Source organism: Physeter macrocephalus, chromosome 18, assembly GCF_002837175.3.
Source record: "Physeter macrocephalus isolate SW-GA chromosome 18, ASM283717v5, whole genome shotgun sequence".
Lineage (NCBI taxonomy): Eukaryota > Metazoa > Chordata > Mammalia > Artiodactyla > Physeteridae > Physeter > Physeter macrocephalus.
In genome coordinates, this window is record NC_041231.1 from 32,022,460 (window position 1) to 32,048,238 (window position 25,779).

Genomic DNA, 25,779 nt, shown 5'->3' on the forward strand with positions numbered 1-25,779 from the left:
TCCCCTGCATCGGCAGGCGGACTCTCAACCACTGCGCCACCAGGGAAGCCCTACCTTGTGCATTCTTCAGACTCCTGCATCACTTTAGTTTTCAGATGTGCCCATGTTGTTGTGAGCCATGAGACTCCACGTGTTTTCACTGGGGTGAACTGTTCTGTTGTATGACTACACTTTGTTGTATTTATCCAGCTTGCTAACAATAGGTATCAGAGGCATTTCTGGGTTTGGGCAGTAAGGAAAAACAATGCCACAGACATTCTCATACACAGCTCATGGTGCATTTTTTAAAAATTAATTAATTAATTTATTTTTTGGCTGCGTTGGGTCTTTGTTGCTGCGCGCGGGCTTTCTCTAGTTGCAGCGAGTGGGGGCTACTCTGTTGCAGTGCGCGAGCTTCTCGTTGCGGTGGCTTCTCTTGTTGCAGAGCACAGGCCCTAGGTGTGCAGGCTCAGTAGCTGTGGCACACAGGCTTAGTTGCTCGGCGGCATGTGGGATCTTCCCGGACCAGAGATCGAACCCCTGTCCCCTGCATTGGCAGGCGGATTCTTAACCACTGTGCCACCAGGAAAGTCCCTCATGGTGCGCTTTTATCTGAGTTTTTCCAGGGGACATACATAGCAGTGGGACTACTGAATCAATTCGACTAGACACTGCCAAACCATTTCCAGAAAATCTGAGAATTCCCAGCATTCATATCCTTGCCAACATTTGACATTGTCAGGATTTTTAATATTTGACTGTCTGGTACGTGATGGTAGATTATTTTTGAGCTTCGTGAGTGTAATATTTTTGAGAAATTAATGTATAATATCCATGGGCTGTTCTTTAGTTTGCAAATAGTCAAATGCACAAAACTAAGGGGACAGTGTAGTAAATGTTTATAATATATTTATGTAATCTAATCATCCTCCAGATCAAGATATATAGTATTTTTTTTACTGCCTGGGAAGATTCCCTTGAGTCCTTTCTCACTCACTGTACGTACCCCTTCACACCACTATTCTGACTCTTACCACCAGAGATTAGTTTTGTCTGTTCTTGAACTTTGCATAAACGGAACCACGCAGTACATGTTCTTTTGTTTTTGTGTAAATCAAGTTCATCATTTTTAATTGCTGCACACTATTCCCTTGTATGAATACACTGAAACTTGAATATCTAGGCCCCCCTTGGTGGACATCTGGGCTGTTTCCATTTGGGGGCTATTATAAACAAAGCTCCTGTGTACAGGTCTTTTTGTAGCCATTTCTTTTGGGTATATACCTACATGTGGAATTGCCGGCTCAGAGGGTATGGTCTATGTGTAACTTTGGCAGCAATGGCTACACGGCTTTTGGAAAGGCTGCGTCACCTTCATACCCACAGTGGTTGCCCTGGAGTGCCAGCAGTGCTGTGCCCCAGGGCTAGTTTCTTTTAAAATCATGTATTTGTGGCCAATGATGCAGTGGCAGTTGACAAGGCAAAGCCTAGCCACTGCTGTAGAAGGAATTCAGATTGTTCTATGACTGGAGTCTCTTCCAGGTTAGTCTTGATCATAGAAACCTCAATCCTAGCAGGTGGGATATGGAAAAAAGAACAGATGCAGACGCTCCAGCTTTCACCACCAAATGAAAACACTTGGCTGGGTAGTCACATGTATGTGCAGATTTACTTTATAACCTCCCTTTCTGCTAGATGCCTGGATTGAGTCTAACTATTCTAGGACTTTGTCCATAGATGTGGTGAGTTGACAATGAGTATCCCAGGGCAGGGGAGAAGATGGGTAGAAAATATCCCCAAAGTGAGCCCAGTGAATAAACTAGTCACCAACTGGGTGAGGTATTCTGCAAGGAAAGTTTGATTTTCATAGACCCAACTTCTATTGGTGAGTTTTAACAAGGAAAGCTTGCAAGAGCCTCATTTTGTGACATCACTAGAAGGGCGTTCTCGGGTGATAATGTATTTGTACTTTCACTGATAAGTTTCTCAGAAGAGCCTGGGGAGGGCGGACAGGGAGAAGAGCCATCTCGTCCTGACTGGTGTCTGAGGCAATTTCTAACTGTCTCCTTTATGTTCCCCGTGAAGGAGGAGGATACTTTCCTACGCACCAAGGCAGTACATCCAGTGGAAGAGGAAAGGACAGCAAGCAAGACGATGAGAGAAGAGGGACAGGGCCTTCCCTGGTGGTCCAGTGGTCAAGAATCCGCCTGCCAACGCAGGGGAGGCGGGTTTGATCCCTGGTCAGGGAACTAAGATCCCACACGCCGCAGGGCAACTAAGCCCGTGCGCCGCAACTACTGAGCATGCGAGCCACAACTACAGAGCAGCCCGCACGCCGCAACGAAGAGCCCACGTGACACAACTAAGACCCGATGCAGCCAAAAATAAAAATAAAATAAAAATATTAAAAAAAAAGAGGGGTGGATAGTCAAAGCTCAACAATCAAACAATCGCTACTAGCAAGTTTCCTTCCAAAAACAAAAAAATGGATCTTTCTTAGATGATTAACATGAGGGAGTGGTCAGTGTTCCAATGCCTTTCTGACAGTGTTCTAGACTAGGTATATGTACAGTCTGCTGGACTTTCTTTGGATGGGTATTATGAAAAAGAATAGAAAGTAGGTAACTGAAAAACTTGAAAGAAAAATAATACATCCTTTTTAATTGACAGAGGATATAATGTACATTACTTAGCATTGGTCAACTGGGTACAAACTACTTATAAGGGAATTGGCACATATTTACACAAATTCATGTACAAGTTTATTGTTTTATTTTATTTCTTTAAATGGATTGCTTTTTAAAATTTTTTTAATTTTATTTTTTTATCTTTGGCTGCATTGGGTCTTCATTGCTGCGCGCAGGCTTTCTCCAGTTGCAGTGAGCGGGGGCTACTCTTTGTTGCAGTGCATGGGCTTCTCATTGTGGTGCCTTCTCTTGTTGCAGAGCACAGGCTCTAGGCGCGTGGGCTTCACTAGTTGTGGTGCGTGGGCTCAGTAGTTGTGGTGCACGGGCTCAGTAGTTGAGGTGCACGGGCTCAGTAGTTGAGGTGCACGGGCTCAGTAGTTGCGGCACGCGGGCTTAGTTGCGCTGTGGCATGTGGGATCTTCCCAGACCAGGGATCAAACCCATGTCCCCTGCGTTGGTGGGTGGATTCTTAACCACTGCACCCCCAGGGAAGCCCCACAAGTTTATTTTTTTTAATCGGTTTTGAAAAAATTAGAATTAGACTAAGCTCTTTGAAACCAATATTTCTATTGGGTGTGGCTACTTGCAAGTCCTGGTTCTTATATACAAAAAGCATTGTGAATGACTGGGTCAGAGGGGTGAATAAGAGTCACAATTTCTTTTCCTTTCCAGGGTATGCTGGCGGTAGTGTAAATAAAATCCCTCATTAGACACATTTTAATGCTTCCACCTATGGCTCAATGGATAGACAGGAGCAGAATCAATGGCAAATCACCTCTTCATTCTATTTATATTTTTTCATGCTTCCGAGTTTGTAAAAATCACAATTTACTAGAAAAATGAACACCTAAGAAAGAGCACTTTCTGGGACTTCCCTGGTGGTACAGTGGTTAAGAATCTGCCTGCCATTGCAGGGGACACGGGTTCGAGCCCTGGTCTGGGAAGATCCCACATGCTGCAGAGCAACTAAGCCTGTGCACCACAACTACTGAGCCTGCGTTCTAGAGCCCGTGAGCCACAACTGCTGAGCCCACGTGCCACAACTACTGAAGCCCGTGAGCCCCAACTACTGAGCCCACGTGCCACAACTACTGAAGCCCGTGTGCCTAGAGCCTGTGCTCCGTAACAAGAGAAGCTACCACAATGAGGTGGCTTCTGCCTGCGCACCACAATGAAGAGTAGCCCCTGCTTGCCACAACTAGAGAAAGCCCGCGCACAGCAATGAAGACCCAACACAGCCAAAAAGAAATAAATACAATAAATAAATTTATAAAAAATAAACAAAAAGAAAGAGCACTTTCTGCTTCCAAGAGGTTTCTAGGTATCTCTCCCCAGCTCTCCTGCACAAGAGTAGCAAGGTCCCAGAGCTCAGAGTCTCCAACATGCCACCTCTGTGCTGGTGCTGCTTGGGACCTTATACTCCCTTCTCTGCCTGGACAACCTCTGTGCATTCTTTAGGTCTTCATGGTCACTTTGTCTGCAATGCCCGGTCTGTATCCCCAAGTCTAAGTTAAATCTGCTGCTGCTTCCCACTCTTTTTTTAAAAAAATAATTTTATTTATTTTTGGCTGCGTTGGGTCTTCGTTGCTGCACGCGGGCTTTCTCTAGTTGCGGCGAGCAGGGGCTACCTTCATTGCAGTGCGCGGACTTCTCTTGTTGCGGAACATGGGCTCTAGGCACGTGGACTTCAGTAGTAGCAGCATGCGGGCTCAGTTGTTGTGGCGCATGGGCTCTAGGATGCGCAGGCTACAACAACTGTGGCTCATGGGCCCTAGAGCGAAGTCTCAGTAGCTGTGGCACAAGGGCTCAGTTGCTCCGCGGGATGTGGGATCTTCCTGGACCAGGGATTGAACCTGTTTCCCCTGCACTGGCAGGCGGATTCTTAACCACTGTGCCACGAGGGAAGTCCCTCCTCACTCTTTAATGTACTTACATGCTTAACCATATGTCTCTCCTGAGTGTCTACAAACTCGGGTAGGGCTGGTCCATGCGTGCTGTGCTTTCTCTCTGCCTAGCTTCATGGTGTACTTAGATGAGGCACTTAATAATTATGCACAGAAGGAACAAGCAGTGACTGTAAGAAGTTCTGAGCATTTTAAAAGTGAGAGGACCAAGTCATCAGCTTTTTGGCAAGGTGATGAGGGAAATGTCTTTGGATGGAAGATGTGACCTCTGGACCAGCCACAGGAGATACCCCTAAGATCTTCCTTCTAGAGACAAGCTGCTGTGAGGAGGCTTGGTAGCTGCTGTGCCTTCGGGCACACCTCGGCACTCACAGGGAGGCCGCTCTCGCTGGGATGCTCTAGCCAGTGACCACACCTGGTAGGGCTGGGCCACTGCTGCCCAACAGAGGACTCCTCTCACGGGCAGTCTTGGCTCTGGCGTTCTCCGAGGCCCCGGCCAAGACTTTCTTAGAGCTGCCTTCAGCCAGTCCTCCTAGGTTCCCTCTCTTTAGAGGTATCAGACCCGCATTGGGGTCCCAGTACTCTCCCCACCCACTCCTGCCCCCTCTCCTCTTTATCCTTCCTGGGCAGTCCCTCCCTGCCAAAAAACTCGCCTGCACTTAAAATTCCATCTTGGTGTCTGCTTCACAGAGGACCCTACTGACCAAATGCCAATGGCTGGCTGGTGGGACCAGATTCCTCATTGCCATTTCAGCTAAAGGAACATAAAGATTCTTCCTAGGGACTTCCCTGGTGGTGCAGTGGTTAAGAATCTGCCTGCTAACGCAGGGGACACAGGTTCGAGCTCTGCTCCAGGAAGATCCCACATGCCACAGAGCAACTAAGCCTGTGAGCCACAACTACTGAGCCCATGTGCCACAACTACTGAAGCCCACATGCCTAGAGCCCATGCTGTGCAACAAGAGAAGCCACTGCAATGAGAAGCCCATGCACCACACGGAAGAGTAGCCCCCGCTCGCCACAACTAGAGAAAGCCTGTACGCAGCAACGAAGACCCAATGCAGCCAAAAAAAAAAAAGAATTGTCTGAGGAGGTAAGCTCCAAACTGAGACCTGAAATAATTAGAGGGAGACACACTTGCTCTGAGCTGAGGGAATAACTTTTCTGACAGAGGAACCAGCAACAGCAGATGCAAAGGCTGGAAGAGGTAATGCTCCAGGCAGGCTGGAGGGAGAGGGGGTGGCATTCACCTCCCTTCCAGGTACCTGAGGGCTGGCCTGTGTCTGTCTGTCTTCACCAGTACAGCAGCCCAGGGCTCACACCCAGTGGGCGTGCAACACTTTTGCTGAATAAAGAAGTAAACTTTCTCAGAGAGGCTAAAGAGGCAGCCATAGTTCCAGCTAATGAATGGCAAAGCCGAGATCCCCGCTGAAGCCTGTCCGGCTCCAAAGCCCATGCTCTTTCCACCCTAAGACCCTGATAATGCCTGCGATGGCGCATGGAAGGAATTCTCCCCCAGAACTGCTGGGACTCCCTCCCGGGCTAGGTTGCTGTGTTCACAGAGCGACTCTGCAGTTCCTCACCTCAGCTTGGCACATGTCTGGGCACCCTTTGTGGTGTAAGTTACTTAACATGATCAGGATAAAAGCCAGACGTTAGAAACCTTGATCTGAGCTCCAGAACTGGGCACGAGGAAAAATTCTCGGGCTACGCCAGCCGCATGGGAGCAAACCAAGAGCAGACGTTTACCAGAAGACTAAAGTTTAACCAAACATGCCCACAAATAGGAATGCTCACGTCTTCCTGTCAAATATCATCAATGATCAACAAACACATTCACTTGTGTGTTAAAGAAGAAATATGCCCTCCCCTCCCAGGGGATTATTATTTCTCTGTTACACTGAAATAAATGTTCAGTTCTATAACTTCAAAAAAAAAAAAAGGGCTTCCCTAGTGGCGCGGTGGTTGAGAGTCCGCCTCTGCCGATGCAGGGGAACCGGGCTCGCGCCCCGGTCCGGGAAGATCCCACGTGCCGCGGAGCGGCTGGGCCCGTGAGCCATGGCCGCTGAGCCTGCGCGTCCGGAGCCTGTGCTCCGCAACGGGAGAGGCCACAACAGTGAGAGGCCCACGTACCGTAAAGAAAAAGAAGTGAACTTCCTTTGCAGGTAACTATTTTTTGCAGGTCTCCTCTGACTTTTCAATTAGGAGGTAGAGTTGAAACCTCATCCTGGGCATCTCTGCCATTCTCCCAGTAACAGGTATCATCTTCCTGCACATAACTGCCTCTTAGAGACTAATTGTGGATAATGAGGAAGGAATACACGATTATGCCAGCACACAGCTCACGAACCGATTGTGGAAACGAGATTACACAGACCCTCTCAAATGCCATAGCTGATGGAGTGCTTCCTCTCAGGCTGAAGAAGAGGTACCTGTTTTGAAGACTCCAGAATTCTTCGTGGGGTGATTGTATTAAAACAGGACGAAGAGTCAGGGGGAAGGAAGATCTATCCATCATTTAGTATATTTCAAACCCCCAACCTCATAATCTATGTTATAGACTGGAATTCCAAGAAAGTCTTTGATGAACTGAGAGCTCCCGGGCACCTTCTGGGAAGGAGCTCAGAGAACACAGCGTGTTACCCGTAACATCAACTTTCTGTGCATTTTTGAGACTGCCCAGTGCAAATTTCCCTACGTCTCACACCCAGCACTACTGCTATCAACATCAAATCACAAAGGGGCAGACGGCCTAAGTTTTGGCAAAAGCGTTTTATTCCCTTGGCAAACTTCCACACTACCTACTTCCCAGCTCTGCGTGATGAGATTTCTTCAGAGATACAAACGAAAATCGGGAAGCAACGGACGTTTCCTACAGTGAAAACCTCAATGAGGCGTTTTCAGTCACCTTATTTTTCTACTTTCACTAGGTTTATTATTATTACCCGCTGTATGACTGAACAGTTATAAGAGCAAAACGGTCCAAAATCCTACCTGCTTCCATGGAACACTGATAACTGGTTTTGTTTCCCTGAGAGAAAGCGGGTAAGATGTTTGTTAAGCTCTGCAGATTTGGCTAATGTCAAAAGACATCCTCCCAGAAAGGTGTGAAGATGTCTTATCATAGCCGTGGAGATGAAGGGGAGATGTAGAAAGGTTACTAATGTTATTTCTGTCAATGTCTTTGGAATTCTAATTAGATTATTAAAATCTTTCAAATCATTACAGTACCTCTCATCTCCACACCTCCCTGTGACAAGGGTACTTTTGAAATGAGAGGATCCTGATGTCATAGGTAATGATGCATCGCCAATAATAAAGTTGCAGGGAAATTCCTCCAATAAAAAACAGTTGGGTAAGACAGAACCCATCTATCTTACTTTCTCTCCCCGTTTTATGCTTGAGGATAAGACGTCTGCTGCACAGAACACGGCCTAGCACTTTCTATTCTAGTAGCTGATGGTACTTGCTCACGTGAGGCCAAGTTTAATGACTTGTCATGGCTACTTAAGTTTTTTCCCCTACATCTGAGGGGCAAATCAAGAAATTCATAAATGAAAAGTTACCTGAAAAGGGAATAATTTTAGGATAGATATGAGTCACCTGGCAGGTTCAACGTGTATGAATGGTACATCTTAGGGTGTTCTGATTTATAACACATGCATTCCGAGTGGTACCTGATGATAAACAAATTGCTTACTGTTAACCCAGATCTATTTGCAGGTAATAAGTGGATGGGCTCTCTACCCATCAAATAATGGGTCTCATGCCCTTCAACATCAGTGGATGAGGAATGGGTGTCATACTCCGTCCTCTGCAAGATAACCCATTCCTTTAGGTGGAGACCTTAGCCGTTCACATCCCAGCAAAAGGAAGTGTATGCAGCTTACTTACCATGATGTACGACGCCCTTCAACCCATGGATAATAGGATCCAGTGCAGAATTGTCCCTTGGACTGACCTATATGTAAAGGAAACATGGTTGGTTAAATCTATTCTGGCATCAGACACAACAGTCTCAGTTTAATCTTCTAAAGAGAAGGGGGGGAAATAGATGCTATCTAGCAAGCTGCTTGCGTCTCACATACACCATGGCTCTCACCAAACACAGGAGATTTATGACATAATAAAACCAAGTGAGGAAGTCTAAATCAAAAGAAAGAAACTTCTCAGAATACATTAGAACAGGAGAGAAATACCGTAGTCCTAGCAAAATCTTAAAAAGCAAGCAGACTATCCCCTTGCTTTGTTTTATTAAAAGTAGACCCCAATCGGCTAAAAAGTCATTGAAAGTCATCAGAGAGCAATCCATCAGTGATTGAATATTTCAATACCTTTTTGTGATTATGGTTTTTTCCTCTTCTTTTTAAAAAAGGATCTGTTCCCTGACGGCTTACTCTCCTTTTTAAGGATCCTGATTCCCTGTGCCTTAACTTATGCTCAAAGAGGCATTCTAAGAGTCCACTCAAGCAGGGAAAATGTAGAGCGGAAAGGAGCTCGAAGAGACAGTGTCTCCAACCTCCCTTCCATGCTGGAGTATTTTTTTACTTTTTTATTTTTATTTTTTTAAATTTTGGTGGTGCCGCAGGGCTTGCGGGATCTCAGTTCCTCCACCAGGGACTGAACCTGGGCCCCAGAGCGAAAGTGCCAAGTCCTAACCACTAGACCACCAGGGGCCTCCCCTCCCCGACCCCCAGGAGTTTTTAATCTGCCGAAGAAATGTCAAGCCTCTTTGATCTTGACCCTCACGCCTTCCCCTTATGTTCTGATACTACTTGGCATAAATTCTCATTCTTGTCCTTTCTAGAAGATTAAAATTCCACCAGCGTATTATAATTTTGGTTTTTAAGTTCTTTCTTTCAGATACAAATTGAAATAGCTACAAATGAAATGATTTTGCTTTCAGATAACTCAGGAGTGGATAGCAGAGGAAGCGAGCGGGGTATAGATGCACCAGGACTGGCCATTCATCAATCATTTAGGATCTTAGGTGATGAGTGTCAGAAGGGTTATGACACAATTTTCTCTACTTTTGTGTATGTTGAACTTTTTCCAAATAAAGAGTTTCCCCAAATCCATTATCTATGGTCAGCATATCTCCTAAAATTTTTTTCCCAGGGTGTTATTTACATTTAATCCACTTCTAACACAATAACGTTGAGATACTGACGAAACTTTCCATGGGTAGCAAGACCCAACTTGATGTTTCCTGGTTAATCCAGATGAATCCAGGGCCAACTGAGGTTAAATTTTAAGGTAGCTGAAAAATGACCACACCCCTTCCTCCCTTATAGATTATCCCTGTCTGGCTGTCAATCCTAGTTTGCTCTCTAATAATAAGTCATACTTCACAATTTCTTTCTCTCTTCTGCCTCAGCGTCTCCAAGTTAAAGCAGTGGTTCTCAACTGGAGGCATTTTTACCTACCTCTCACTCCTCATTCCCACCCAGGGGATATTTTGACCATGTCTGCTGGCACTGTTGGTTGTCACAAGTAAGGGTGGAAGGGCGGAATCTAGGGCCAACTGAGGTTAAATTTTAAGGTAGCTGAAAAATGGCCACACCCCTTCCTCCCTTATAGATTCTCCCTGTCTGGCTGCCAATCCTAGTTTGCTCTCTAATAATAAGTCATACTTCACAATTTCTTTCTCTCTTCTGCCTCAGCGTCTCCAAGTTAAAGCAGTAGTTCTCAACTGGAGGCATTTTTACCTACCTCTCACTCCTCATTCCCACCCAGGGGATATGTGACCATGTCTGCTGGCACTGTTGGTTGTCACAAGTAAGGGTGGAAGGGCGAGGCTACTAGCATCAAGTGGGTAGAGGCAGGGCTGCTGCTAAACATCCCATAATGTTCAGAAGAGCCCCCCAGAGCAATGAATTATCTGGCCCACAATGCCAACGATGCAGAAGTTGAGAATGAAAAACCCGGATTGGATGCTCTATGAGTTAACAGTGATTACATATTAATGTCTGGAGCCCTGAGTTACGACTAAATTCAAACACAGGTGTCATTATGTATGGGGTTATGTTTATAGACTAATAAAATGAGGTGGAATTTGGTACTACATTGTAAACACTACAAGTACTACAAAAAAAATAGAAAAAAAGGGCTTCCCTGGTGGCGCAGCGGTTGAGAGTCTGCCTGCCGATGCAGGGGACACGGGTTCGTGCCCCGGTCCAGGAGGATCCCACGTGCCGCGGAGTGGCCGGGCCCGTGAGCCATGGTCGCTGAGCCTGCGCGTCCGGAGCCTGTGCTCCGCAACGGGAGAGGCCACAGCAGTGAGAGGCCCGCGTACCGCAAAAAAAAAAAAAAAAAAAAAAAAAAAAAAAAAAGCATCAGTGTATCAGATCACAATGATGGATTTCTGGAAGTTGCCATGAATGTAGCTCCAAAATTGCCCGAAAGGAAGCTCAAGCCACTCTTTGAAGCACAAAACATTTCTGAAAGGCAAACATCCACAGGATACCACAAAATGAAAAACAATCATATTTGCACTATGGCATAGACTAATCAAAAATTTTAAAACATGACCAAAAATGGAAACACAACTCAAGAATGCAAGATAAGAGAGTCTACCAGTAAATGGCCAAACTTCAAGTGACAGAACACAGTAAGAGCCCACAGAAACATCTCATATCAAATTGAAGTTACAGGCAAAGACACGGTCTTCTTTCTCCCATGTCCAGATTCAGTCTGCGAGACATGTTAATGCCAGTTCAACTACCTGAAGTTACTCTAATGTATGCGGGAAATAGCAAAATGGCCAAGAACACCTACCATCCCTGTCACATGCACCTTGGCAATGTGATTGGCCACTCCTCCCATCAAGAGCGCACATCAACCTCTCCACTCTTTGAAACTGGGCTTGGGGACTTCCCTGGTGGTGCAGTGGTTAAGAATCCGCCTGCCAATGCAGGGGACACAGGTTTGAGCCCTGGTCCAGGAAGATACCACATGCCGCGGATCAACTAAGCCCGTGCACCACAACTACTGAGCCTGCGTTCTAGAGCCCGCGAGCCACAACTACTGAGCCCGCCTGCTGCAACTACTGAAGCCCGTGCTCCTAGAGCCCACGCTCCGCAACAAGAGAAGCCACTGCAATGAGAAGCCCGCACACCACAACAAAGAGTAGCCCCTGCTCGCCGCAGTTAGAGAAAGCCCGCGCGCAGCAACGAAGACCCAACGCAGCCAATAAATAAATTATTTAATTAAAAACAAACAGACAAACAAACTGGGCTTGGCCACATGCTTTGGCCAAAGGGACAGCAAATATGAGGCAGGGAGAGGCTTATATAGGGATGCCAATGCAAGGGTTTATCCTCTCTTGTTAATCTTTGAAATCCTGAAACCACCAGGTGAGGAACTCCAGGCTAGCCTACTGGAGGGTGAGAGACCACAAAGAGCAGACACATGCAGTCCAGGCTGAAGCCATTCTAGACCCACCAGCCTGCCAACTATCAGACACAGGAGAGTGAGTCCATTTGAGGCCATTCAGCCTCAGACGGACCACCTGCAGTCTGCAGAGACCAGACAAGCTGGCCTCGACCAGAAGAACCGACCAGCCAACCTAAAGTAACCAATTAATTGTTGTTTTAACTAATTGGGATCATCGATTACAGAGCAAAATTTAGCTGAGTTTCATGACTGTGTACAGAGGTGGAAGATGGGGACAGGCTATAATATCAATAATTTTCTTAACCAATACACTTTGCTTATTTAAAGTTTGTCTTGAGAGTTTCTCAGTGAGATGCCACCATCACAAGGCACAACATTTACCATCAACCTGATCAACTCACGTGCTTCTACAAAACTGTGTTAACCCCTCCTCTACCATGGCAACATTTCACCGATACTGATTTTTGATCCCAACTGTGGGGGGATGTTTTGTAGTCAGGAGGGCACTTTAATGCATTTAGTCTCATCTGATGATGTGAAACTTCAAGGAAACTGTTCCTAATCCTCTGTGACTTACATCCACCAGTGACGTCTGTAGCCCAAGAAAAAGGAAAATAAGCGGATAACCTAATCCACCTTCAATTTCTGGTTGCTTCTGACTACACTATCTCTGTGCCTGATAACTCAGTCCTGGTCTCATTTGAGCTCAAGAGCCTGACCCTAGATTCTAAGCAATCTGGAAAATGAAAAGCCTTCTCCAATGCCCATTTATCTCCACAGCCTCCACTGCTGGTTTATACGGTTGGGGTTGAGAAGATGGACAGAAAGAGAAAGAGAAATGGAGATCACTGGCTGGTCAAGGTAACTTACTAATAATACAGAGCCTACTCTCCAGTTCATGTCTTGGATCTAAACCTCAGGGTTAGAATCCAAAGAGCATGTTAATAAGTGGGCTTGTTCCAGAAAGGCATAACCCTAACCGAAGTATCCCCTTCCACTCACTGCCTCAACCAATTTGCCACGTACAAAAATTCAGGGACATAACCTAAGCAATTTGGGCAGCTTTGAAATATGCCTACGGAAAGGGTGTACCAGCAACCCTTGTTTATACTCCGATCTCTGCCCTGGGTAGAGGAGGCCAAGGGGTGGGGAAAAAATGCAATTTTTAGAGCTTCAGTGTCCTCACCTGTGAAATGGGGATATAATCTCATAATGTTATGAGAATGAAATGCATGAAGCTTGGAGTATAATGCTGAGTACAAATACAACATTCAATAAGGGCTGGATATGACAGGGCATCAACCCGACCCAAACGTTCAAATGTAAATGAATGTCAAACAACAGCAGTTTTATCCCTGAGACTTCTCAATGCACTTGGCTCTAAAAGCAATACCTCCTTGAGTTCGAATTTCAAATGATCCAAATTTATGTTTTATTTGACATCCACTCCATTTTGTAATACGCTGCTCCTGCTAAAGCCACAGGAGGAGTTTTCCTACCTCTTGAAATTTGCTTCCTTCTACTTTAAGATCTAAGGAGTTATGCAGTATTAAGGAAAAGGCAGCAATTACAAAAATGAGCTTAAAACGGATGAGAAGAAATGGACAGAGTTTGTGCTCTCATTGCAAAACAAAGCTTAGGGCACTTCCAATACAGATGCAACAGAGGGCTCTGAAATTAAAGCTTTTAAGTTGTCTTTGGATATAACCAAAAGACAAAAAAGACATTAGCAATACAGGAAACCATGTAGGTTTGGGCAAAAGGCCAAATTTATATAAATGCTGATGAAATCTAAACTTCATAAAATTTTTTTCCCAAATAATAGACATAAGGACTCAGCCAACTATCAATTTAGTAACCAACTTACTGATAATCTCTAGCGATGTGTTGATAATCCAGGCTCTACAGGCAGACATACATTTATTCCTGCTTGAAGCAAAATGACATGAGGCAGAGAAGCCCCACCAGACTGTGTGTCTGCATTCGGATGTGCTGCCGTTTACTTTTCCCATCCACTGTGCCACGTGGCCCTTGACTTGGATCCTAATAACGTTCCATCTATCAAGTCCTGGCCATCTGCTAAATAGGATGTCCAAGACAACCTAGCTGCCTTGAAACTGACATCGCCAGCTGCTCCTTTGGTCCTATAGATGTTGCATCCAGCCAATACCCTCTTGTGGGAAAAAGGATTTATGCCTGCTGAGGGTGAACGGCTACACCATTAACCACAGCCGCGGGGGAAAGTGACAAACAGCAGGACCAGAGATTCTGCACATCCTTCCTGAATTGCAGAGATGATGATCCATCCAAGCTGATGGTTAGCAGGTAACTGTGTATTCAGAAGCTAAAGTGTTTATCAGGACCAGGGCAAACACTTCTTAGGAGGTCTGATTTCAGATCTGATCCTTCTCTTCTTCCACTGCTCTTACCTAAAGAGCCATGTAGCAAGGATGCTGCAGCTTCTTTCATTCTGACTTCAACACCTTGGGTACCACTCACCAGGTTTTAGTTCAAGTTGCCCTCAAGCAAAAACCATTCATAACTTGGCTGTTTTACAAAACTGTATTTCAGTTAAGGCTTCTCCAGAGACAGAGCACCAAACAGATTCCTTTATTAATAAATAAATGCTTGCCAATCATTTCAGAAATGTGTCTATGTTCAAGAAGATAAGAACGGGACTTGCCTGGTGGTCCAGTGGTAAAGAATTCACCTTCCAATGCAGGGGACGCAGGTTCGATCCCTGGTCAGGGAACTAAGATCCCACACGCCGCGGGGCAACTAAGCCCACGAGCCACAACTGCTGAGCTTGCGCGCCTTCAATTAGAGAGCCTGTGCGCTGCAAACTACAGAGCCCACGCGCCCTGGAGCCTGTGGGCCACAACTAGAGAAGAGGAAACCCGCACACCACAACTAGAGAGAAGCCCGAGCACCACAGGGAAGAGCCCGCATACCGAAAGGAAAGATCCCGCGTGCCGCAACTAAGACCCCGTGTGCCGCAACTAAGACCCGGCGCAGCCAAAAATAAATTAAACAAGTAAATACATAATAAATAAATCTTAAAAAAAAAAAAGAAGATAAGAGCTTCAAACTACTAACCACTGATCTATACAGAAAACATCATTCTTTGGTTGGTTCTTCTTTTTAATGCTCAGAAATATGACTTTTCTTCTTGTACACCCTATCGTCTCAGTTTCTAACACAGAAATTTCTTTTTTCCCTTTTGACATCCCAATAACTTTTTCTATTCTCTCCGGACTGTCACTGCTGAAGTGGGATTGCAAACAGTGGAATCAGAGGCATCGGTGCATTTACCAGCCCAAACTGCCATGGCATAAAGTCAAAGGGGAAACAGAGACATGATCCAGAAGGTGTAATGGCCAATGAAGAAGGAGCTCTGTAAGGTTGTAGGACTTTTCACGAAATGAAGGATTTTCACTTCCCAATCAAGTAACAGCAAGTAACTAAGTATGGATTTCTGGCCAGGAGGTTTGGTTTAACTTCAAAGAATGAATTTCCACAATCGTAGTTAAGCCTAATCTAATAGATATGCAAAATATCACAGACGCATCTCACCAGAGAAGGAAGCGCTCCTGTCCGAGGGGAAGGTCACAGTCTCATACCACCATCTATATTCCAGCACTTGACAGGACACACTCCTGGGACTGGTTTCCATCAGCAGGTGAGAAAATTCCTAATTCCTCAGCCATGGGAAGGGATTAATATGAAAAAGCAACACAATTATAAATGCTAATAGGATTTGCCCTCCTCATTTCCAAAGGAACTTGAGCATGGACATGGCTTACTTCCTGTTAATTCACAATATTCGTAGAAACCAGTCAATTCACAAGTTATATGACTCCAGAGAGTTGAAACGCACGGCCAGAGAAGGCCACGGAAGAAATGAATTGAATGCTTTTGGTCTTCTTAAACTGACCATTCTCTATCTATCTACCCACACCTCTGCAGCTCACCGGAGGGGATTTACCACTTAATTGTCAGACTTGGCTTGGAAGAGTCTGTTACTGGAAAAACCAACCCAGCAGGGTGATAGCAAGGCCCAGCAGCAAATCTGCACAAGTGCAGATCTTGCCAGCAGCAGTCATGCCTATTATCAATACAGGTGATTTCTTATTTTCACGAGGATCAAACTGCCTTGGGCTAGGTATACAGTGCCATTTCCTCTGCCTCTGGACTCACTCAACACTCAATTTCAAAGCCAAAGCAGAAGAGAGGGAGGGAATGGGCAGACCGGGGCATCTGACAAATGGAACTTCCATAGGGGCCCCCATGGTGATTTTTGTCCTTCCTTTGTCTTTTTAATGCATTGTGTTTCAGAGCCAAGAAGATAGTGGGGAAGCGTTTACAGCAGTTCAGGACAGGGTCCCAGAGCCTGCCTGTCCCACCCCAGCCAGTCTTCTCAATGTAAAGGTTGCTCTTGAACCGGGAAGAAGCAAAAAAACTTGCAACGTAGCAAAGTGTGACCCAGAGTCTTAAGCTACAGCACAAACCATTTCACACAGATATTGTCATGACCGTGGAATTAAACAAACAACAAAAAAGTTGAGAAGCCTGGGGCAAGAGAAGCTTATTTCAGGTTCAGTGACTCGCCTGCAAGTTTCTCTCGATTCAGCGTGGCGATGCTGGACAATGTTGACTTTCTCTTGTTAATAATCCTGCCACGCACTGAAAAGCCCCAACAATATCAAAGGCTTGGGGGAGAAAGCAGAGCTGGCTGTTTCCACGTATAGCCAGTGCCTTCAACTAAAACACATTATTAGATGTGAACCCTCATCCTTGCTTTTTCATTCCCTCGAAGCAAAACGCTGCTCGGGGCACTCCATCGACAAAAGACTCGGAATCCAGAAAGCACGATGTGGGGACTGTTTTAAATCCCCACCACGTATGCAGCAAGAGAAACATGAGAGACAAAGCGTATCAGATCAAAGGGGTTGCCAGATTGATCGTCCCCTTGAAAAAATTCCTCCTTAGGAGTAGGTAAGGGTATCATTTTGGATCAACCTTAAGTCCAGTAACCAAGCATCCAGATGGCATTATGAAGGATGGGGGAAGACTATGTAAATATCATGTAGGTATATAATGTTAATATAATTTAATATATAAAATATTAAAACAAACCTTGCTCATCTTATATAAAGAGTATGTGATAGGGGAAAAAAAAAGATGATAGGATGTCTTTAGCCCAAATCATAAGAACCCAGCTCTTAGGCTCATTCACTCAACAAATATATGCTGAGTGCCTACTGCATGCTGTGGCGGGCTGACTCTAAGATATCCCCCAATGGTTCCCACTCCAAGTTTCCAGGCCCTACAAATCTCCACTCTTTGAGGCTGGGCTGATCTAGTGGCCTATTTTATTTATTTATTTACTTCTGGCTGCGTTGGGTCTTCGTTGCTGTGCGCGGGCTTTCTCTAGTTGCGGCGAGCGGGGGCTACTCTTTGTTGCGGTGCGTGGGCTTCTCACTGCGGTGGCTTCTCTCGTTGCGGAGCACAGGCTCTAGGCACACAGGCTTCAGTAGCTGTGGCACACAGCCTCAGCAGTTGTGGCTCATGGGCTCTAGAACGCAGGCTCAGTAGTTGTGGCTCACGGGCTTAGTTGCTCCGCGGCATGTGGGATCTTCCCGGACCAGGACTCGAACCCGTGTCCCCTGCGTTGGCAGGCGGATTCTCAACCACTGTGCCATCAGGGAAGTCCCAAGTGGTCTATTTTAAACCAGTAGAATGCAGCAAAGGCAAAGGGAAGTCATTTCTGTGATGAGGTAACAAGAGATTCTCATCTCCATCTTGCTAGCAGACTCTCCCTGGTGCCTACTTGGCTGTGAAGTAAATAGCCATGCTAGATGGGCAGGTATGGTGAGGAACTGAAGGGAAACTGAGGCCCTCAGTAAAACAGCCCTGGAGGAACTGAATTCGGCCAAGAACCTAAAGTGGGAGTGGGATAGATCCTTCCCCAGTTGAACTTTCAGATGAGACACCAGCCCGGCTGACACCCTGATTGCAGCCTTCTGAGAAACCATGAAGCAGAGGGCCCACAGAAACTGTGAGATGGTAAATGTGTGTTTCAGCTTCTCAGCTTCTAGTAATTTGTTATACAGCAGTAGATATTCACATGTCAAGAACTGAGCCCTGGGATATGATACTGGACATGTCAGTGTTTCTCCTTACAAAGCTGAGAGTCTAGTTCTAGCTCCCACAGAGGGGATGAGGGCCCTGGCTTCTGTAAAGGATCCACACTTCACCACTGTCCTCACTCTGCATCACCTATTAAAAGGTACTCCCCTTCCTTCTGAATAAACCCTGACCACTCTTAGACCTGAGCTGCTATGTTACATCACAACTTCTAGAGTTTGAGGGGAAGCAATATGTTTAGAATCCAAGTTCCAACCAGGGAAATGTGGCAAAAATAATCAGCAACCCCCAAGCGGAGCCAATAATCATTGATAATCAACTCTGGGGCAAAGAGTTTTCAGTAGCTTTTTTGTTTAAGCAAACACAGAAAACCAGCAAGTTGCAGCACCAAACCTAACGCCTTCTTAATGAAAGCTGTCCCTGGGCAAGGTGCACAGCAAAACGCACAGGCGTGAGCAGCTGTTATTTCTGACTCATAGCAAGCAAGCCAAGTGCGAACTAATTACACACCCCAATGCTTTTTTTTTTTTTTTCTTTTGGAGGGGGTATATCTACTCTCTAGCCTGTTATTCTGAACTCATACAAGGAAGCCAAGTGCGAACTAATTACACACCCCAATGCTTTTTTTTTTTTTTTCTTTTGGAGGGGGTATATCTACTCTCTGCTTCGTTTGAAGCACTGAATGATTGCTCCTATAGTGTAGTCTCTGAAGACTGATTAAGTATCAATCCACTCTCCCAAGCAATACCTCACAGGGCATTTCCTGTTCTAAATCATGCACTCATGGGAGGGCTTTGGTGCCTGATACTATAAGGGGGACTTATGCTCCCTGTCACTGCCCTCTAAAATCAACGTGTTAACTCTTCCAAACATCCCACTTCATCCACCAAGAAACCAGTGAAAACTGTTTTCAGCAGACATTGTTAAAGCTGTCCGGTTAAAGAGCCTTCAGTAAACAATGTTTTAGGGGGATACAAAAAAATGATTTAAGTGGACCCATGTCTTCAAATCCACAAATTAAAGAAATTCCCTTTAAGTAAGTGATACGTCTAAACAAAGGCCAGCCCCATCTCAAGGAGGATACAGATCAATGCTAACCTAACAGCTCAGCTTTGTATTTAAAATGCACCTCAATTCAACAGAGGATAAAATTAAATTGCAACAAGCAAAGACAAAATCTTTCCCAGCAGGCCTTGATTGACAGAACGTGCCATTTACAGCAGAACAAAATGGAAAACCAGAAAGTTTGTTCCTAGTAATCACTGCCTCGCTGGGCCAACTTCCTCTTCTTTGAGAAAATAATATGACTTCTTCGTAGAGCATGTAGTCTACTTATTTAAGCAGCAGTACTCAGGATTTTGCAATTCCTCCAGCAGCTCAGTTGGAAAAAATGGCCCCAGTGGGGTATAAGTGCAGGTAACATTTAAGCAGGAAGAAGCTTATCTGATAAAAACTGCCACTGACAATAACCTGAGAATCAGTCACTCCTTAGAAACAATGCAGGTGGATCTCCTGTACTTGAATGTGATGAACTCACCTGAAAAAGCAACTTGGGTTTCTAAGACTAGTGCAGGGGTTAAGTGCAGAGTTTCTGAAACCAGGTCGGTAGACCCAGGTTCAAAAGTTTTCCACTTAACAGCTGTGTGATTATGGGAAAGTTGATTACAATTCCACTGTGCCTCAATTGCCTCATCTGTAAAATGGAGATTACTCCCGCATAACCTCAGAGGATGGTTAAGGGGATTAAATGAATGTTTAGCCCAGGAACTAACATATCCAAGATGCATTGCAAATGTAGATGGAGCCCCTCTTTCCCCAAAGAGGCACCATGACCAGGCCCACACAAACACACACAAAGACATAAATACAACTCTACTTCTGGTTACAGACAGACCAACAATTTGGGGGTTCCAACCCAAATTCAGTCCATCAGGACCTCCATGCCAAAATTTCATTTCATTAAAATGGTCCCATCTTTCAACTCAGTAGACCAATCGCCAAAACTTGGAATTATTTTGATTCCTCCCTTTCTTGCCCCACCTACATATGATTCATCAGGAAGTCCAGAAGAGGGCCTTCCCTGGTGGTCCAGTGGTGAAGAATCCGCCTTTCAACGCAGGGGACACGGGTCCGGTCCCTGGTCAGGGAACTAGGATCCCACATGCCACAGGGCAGCTAAGCCCGCGTGCCAAAACTACTGAGCCCGCATGCTGCAAACTACAGAGCCCACACGCCCTGGAGCCTGTGCGCCACAACTAGAGAAGAAAAGCCCGCGCGCTGCAACGAAGAGCCTGCACCACAACGAAAGGTCCCGCATGCCTCAAAGAAGACCCCGCAAGCCGCAAATGACACCCGACACAGGCAAAAAAAAATAAAGTCCAGAAGATTCTACCTGGGCTGAGAGCTCCCTGAAGACAGGGCTCATACTTTCAAAGATGAATTGAAATTATAATGGAGTAATCACAGTTCAGGCATACAAAAGTGGAATCGGCACACAAACGTATGGACACCAAGCGGGGAAAGTGGCGGGGTGGTGGTGGTGGTGTGATGAATTGGGAGATCGGGATTGACATATATACACTACTTCAACATAACTTGAATTTGTCCACCACCTCTTGCCAGTTCCTCCATTCTGACCCTAGCCTAGGCCACCACCACCTTGAACCTAAACAACCTCTGACTGCCTCACCTAACTGGTTTCCCTGCTTTCTTTACTGCACCCTCCAGGAAGTCCTTCTCTAAGCAGCAGTTACACCAGTGGTTCTCCCCTGACTTCCCACTGGAATCCCTTTTAATCAGCTTTCAGAAAAAAGCACAGACAACAACAGAGACAAAACACTGTTCCCACTGACCTGAGGTGTGGCCTGGGTGCTTAAAAGCTCTCTAGGTGAGTCTGAGAGTCACTGAGAATGATCTTTTAAAAAGTAAATCCAGGGGCTTCCCTGGTGGCGCAGTGGTTGCGCGTCCGCCTGCCAATGAGTCACTAAGAATGCTCTTTTAAAAAGTAAATCCAATCACAACACAGGCCTGCTTAAAAGTTTTCCAAGATCTGGGCCCAGGCCACCTGTAGGTTCTTATCACACAGTAATAATATAATAATAATAATTATTTTTATTCCCATGGTTCACTACAGTCCAGCCTCATTGGCCTCCCTCCTCTTATCGCACAGTAATAATATAATAATAATAATAATTATTTTTATTCCCATGGTTCACTACAGTCCAGCCTCATTGGCCTCCCTCCTCTTCTTCAAACACCCTGAGCATTTCACTGCCTCCAGGCCTTTGCCCCGCTGACCCTTTGCCGAGAAGTTTCCTCGTTCAGCTCTATGACGGGCAGGTTCTCACTTTTCAGACCTCAGTTCAATATGACTCCATCACAAAGCCTTCCCTGAGCGCCCGTCCAAACTGGCCCATCCCATGTATTTGCTAACCATCACTCTGTTTCGCTCCCTGCAAGCACCACTCTCTGCCTGTCAACACCTGAAGGTCAGGGTGCAGCCTAGGTGGTCGGTGCATTAGAGCAAATCCAGGCTGGAGGGTCCTTGAAGTTCCAGCAGGTCAGAGGTCCTCATCCCCTCCAAGTGTCACCAAGGTACCACCTGTGACACCTGCTCTCTCATAGCAGTTACTACACTTCACTTTAATGACCTATTTAAACACCTGCCTCCTGACTGGGCTGAGAGCTCCCTGAAGACAGGGCTCAAACTTTCAAAGACGAATTGAAATTATAATGGAGTAATCACAGTTCAGGCATACAAAAGTGGAATCGGCACACAAACGTATGGACACCAAGAGGGGAAAGTGGCGGGGTGGTGGTGGTGGTGTGATGAATTGGGAGATTGGGATTGACATATATACACTAATATGTATAAAATGGATAACTAATAAGAACCTACTATATAAAAAAATAAAATAAAATCCAAAAAAAAAAAAAAGTGGAATCGGGCTCTCATTGAGGATCTGGTCTCAGACACATCCCTGCACCACTGAGAACCTGAACTTTCTTTGAACTGTACCAGAGCCATGGACACCACCAGGCATATTCAGAATAATACCTGCCAGCTGCAAACTGATGGTCATAAGTTCTCCCCTTGTGACTATGCAACCATTTCGAACTACCAAACAATCCTCGCTTAACAAGCACCCTTACTCCTTGCCAGCTCCAGTTATAATTCTTGATAAACAACTCATGTAACTAACTGTAACCTTACGGGTTTTTGCCTTTAGAAGCCTCTTCCATTTTGTAGCCCAGTGGAACACAAGTCAAGTGTTTTTTGAATCTGTGTCTCAGGCTGCAGTCCTAGCAAACCCCAAATAAATCCCTTTTTATTTCAATCAGGTCCCTGTTTCTGAAAATTTGGTTAGCATTTTATTTAATTTGATTTTATATCACCAGCTCTATCTTAGTGCCAGCAGAGAGTAGGCACTAACAGATGTTTTCTGAAAAGCAAAACAGGTAGCTATTAAAGAGGTAAAGAAATAAGGAAAAAAGAGTTCAAAGAAAACTTTAGCCAGGATATCTAGAGAGCTGAAAGAATTCTGGGATTTATGTCCAAAGAATCTGATTCAAGCCCTGGTTGTATGCTGGCTGTGTGACCTGAGGTAAGTAACTTAATCACTCTGGGCCAGTGGATGATGACTCACACTTACCAGAGTGGACCTGCAAGGGTGAGATGAAAGGATGCGTCTGACAACAGGTATTCCTCCCCACAGCTGAGAGACCAGATATTACACTGAGATGGGCTTTGGTATTATTTTCTTTGAAGGGGCTCTGGAGGTTTTGCAAGCCAAAAGCAAATAATAATAACAACAACATACTAATAGGAGGAAGAGGAGAATTAATAAAGGACTGCTAAGGCAAGTTTCCTACTTTCTTTTTTTAACAGACCCTAATTTGCTCCTAATTAAACACAGTCTTCAAAGTCACGTTGACTTGGTTCAAATCAAAGTTCCATCACTGATGAGCTGTGACAGGGGTCAGCAAACTACAGCCATTGGGACAATCCCACCCACTGACTCGGTATGTAAATAAAGTTTTACTGGAACACAACCCTGCCTATTGGTTTGCACGCTGCCCGAGGCCGCTTTTGCACTACGAGACAGCGTGGAGCAGTTGGGACAGACACTTCATGGCCTGAAAAGCCAAAAATATTTACTATATGGCCCTTTGTAGAAAAGTTTGCCAATCCCAGCTCTAGGCAAATGAATTACTTAACTTCCCTTAAGCCTCAGTTTCTTCAATCCGTGAAACGGAGATACTAACAGTATTTCCCTAACAGAGCTGTTGAGACAGTCAAATGAGACAATCCACATAAAATACTCAGTACAGTGCCAAGCACATACGAAGAAGTCAATAAATTTTGAATAGTAAATATTTTTTGTTAAATTATCAGTTATAAACTTCATCCCTTCCACCATCTACTCACTCATTCATTAATTCACTAACTCATACACTCAACAAATATTTACTAAGCATCTAGTAAGTTCCAATGCTTGAACTAGACTATATTTGACTGCAGATATAGCTATCAGCTGAACAAAAGAAAAAAAAGAGAATGAAAATTTTCTGTCTGTAATGTCCTCAAAGCCTGTGAGCCATATGATATGAGTATCAGCAGTTATGGTATTAACACTATGTTAATGAGACTTTGAGTTTTGTTTTGAAGAGGCACTGCAGCAGAAAGTCCAGAGCCTCTCCCACACTAAGCCTTCAAAAAACCTTTGGGGAATGACTGACTGATTGATGGTTGTTACAATAGGTTCAAATCCCAGGCAGGGAGGCTTTCAACGATGGCACGAAACTGCCCCAGTTTTACGGCATCGTAGACGAACTGTGTCTATCTGTAAACATCACATGAAAATCGTCCAAAATCTAGACAGTTTTTCACAGGTGGTGTGTTATTCAGATCTTGGTGTCACTGCTAAAGTAATTCCAAAGGCTAAGGGTGCCCTGAGAAACGTGCAAGTTATTTTCGAACGTTAATCTGCAGAGTTCAACACTGTGATGCAAGGTGCAGTGCGATAATTGTTGGCAGAACAGTATAGAGAATGAGCCACAAAACGCAGTTTGTCAGTGAACTTGGAGAGGTCCCCGTTACGCTCTCCAACTGCCTTATAATTTCAGATAAAACTTTTGAAAAAGGTATTGTCTACTTTATTGCCTTCTTCAACACAATCTAAGCCTTAGTAAATGATTAAATCTGGTCCTTTCATTTTTTATTTTTATTTTATTTTATTTTGGCCGCACCAGGCGGCATATGGGATCTTACTTAGTTCCCCGACCAGGGATTGAACCTGCGCCCCCTGCAATGGAAGCGCAGAGTCTTAACCACTGGACCGCCAGGGAAGTCCCAAAGCTGGTCCTTTTAAATAACAATTGGGTGACCAGCTTCTATTAAGGCCAAAGTCTCGGGGTGTACACACCCTTGCTACGTGTCACTAGAAGGGAGAGCCCTGGAGAGTTCTCTTGTGAGTGTAGTACATGTGCTTCAGTGTATGGGTGGAGTGATATATAAACTGGCTCCTCTGAAACTTCAGAATTATTTTTAAATTACTGCCTGTGTATTAGCTTCTCAAGGCTGTCAGATAACTGACCCACACGTAAGTTAGATGCCAATAAGAGGTCTCATTAGGCATCAACTCTGAGATGCAGAGGTCCATAGGATAAATGACCCCTCCATAGACATTGAGCCCCTGGATGAAATGTGTGTTGTGATTCACTTTTTACGTTGATTTTTAATTGAGATATAACATAAAACCATAAAGTACATAAATCTTAAGTGTACAGCTGTATGAATTTTCCCACATGTATATATACGCCACAGTCCAGATGAAGACATATATTTCCAGTACACCAGAGGGCTCCCTTATGACCCACTCCCAGGAGATATCTCAATATTACAAATGTACAGTAATGGAATTATACTCCAATCTCTTGTTCTACCTGCTTTCACTCATCATTGTATCTGTGAGACTCATCCAAGTTCCATGCAGCAGTAGTTTGCTCTTTTTCACTGTTGTAGAGAATCCAATCATATGAAAGTACCATGCCTTATTTATCCAATACTTTGCTGTTTTAGTGGGACATTATTTCTCTGTCATATAAACCATCACCAATTTGAGGCAGTTTATGGAAAGAAGGTTTTCAGCCAAGAAAGTACATCAGGGTGCGATGCAACGTATCAGGAAAGCAGGCAGCACAGCAATGACACTGAATTTGATCTTTATTCAAATGGTACCAAAGTCATGACCAATACAACGACTGATTCTCAGTCAGTGCCTTGGTCATGGCAGTCAGGAGAGCATTACCGTCAAGGGCAAGGACTTTAACAAGAGTCAGGCAGAACATTAGGTTTGAGTTTTGGCTACCTGGCTGACTTGGGAAAGTCCCATAACTTTGAGATTCATTTCCCGCAACTTTGAAATGAAGCATCAGTAACCTCTTATAGCTGTCATGAAAACTGAGACGATCATCCAGGCATTGGATAAGCACCTCAAAACACTAGTTATTTCTGTTATACTGTTATTATAACAGTACTATATATAATACGATATACTGGGAAAAGTTGCTTTCAATAAAACTGTGATTGGCTAAGTAAAAACATCATAGTAAGCTTATTTTTGCACAACTCTCCCACGTACATTCTCTCCCACTATTAGAATGAG

The 25,779-nt window shown here is 44.8% G+C and overlaps 1 protein-coding gene across 4 annotated transcripts in view; it reads right to left on the minus strand.

Moving 5' to 3' along the window:
- Positions 1-25,779, minus strand: part of PTPRG (protein tyrosine phosphatase receptor type G) — a 761,444-nt gene that overhangs the window by 173,607 nt on the left and 562,058 nt on the right. For all 4 annotated transcript variants that reach the window (XM_024124118.3, XM_024124116.3, XM_024124115.3 and 1 more), the window contains one exon: positions 8,465-8,531. In XM_024124118.3, the coding sequence (XP_023979886.1) occupies positions 8,465-8,531 (67 nt within the window). The remainder of the gene's footprint in view (positions 1-8,464; positions 8,532-25,779) is intronic.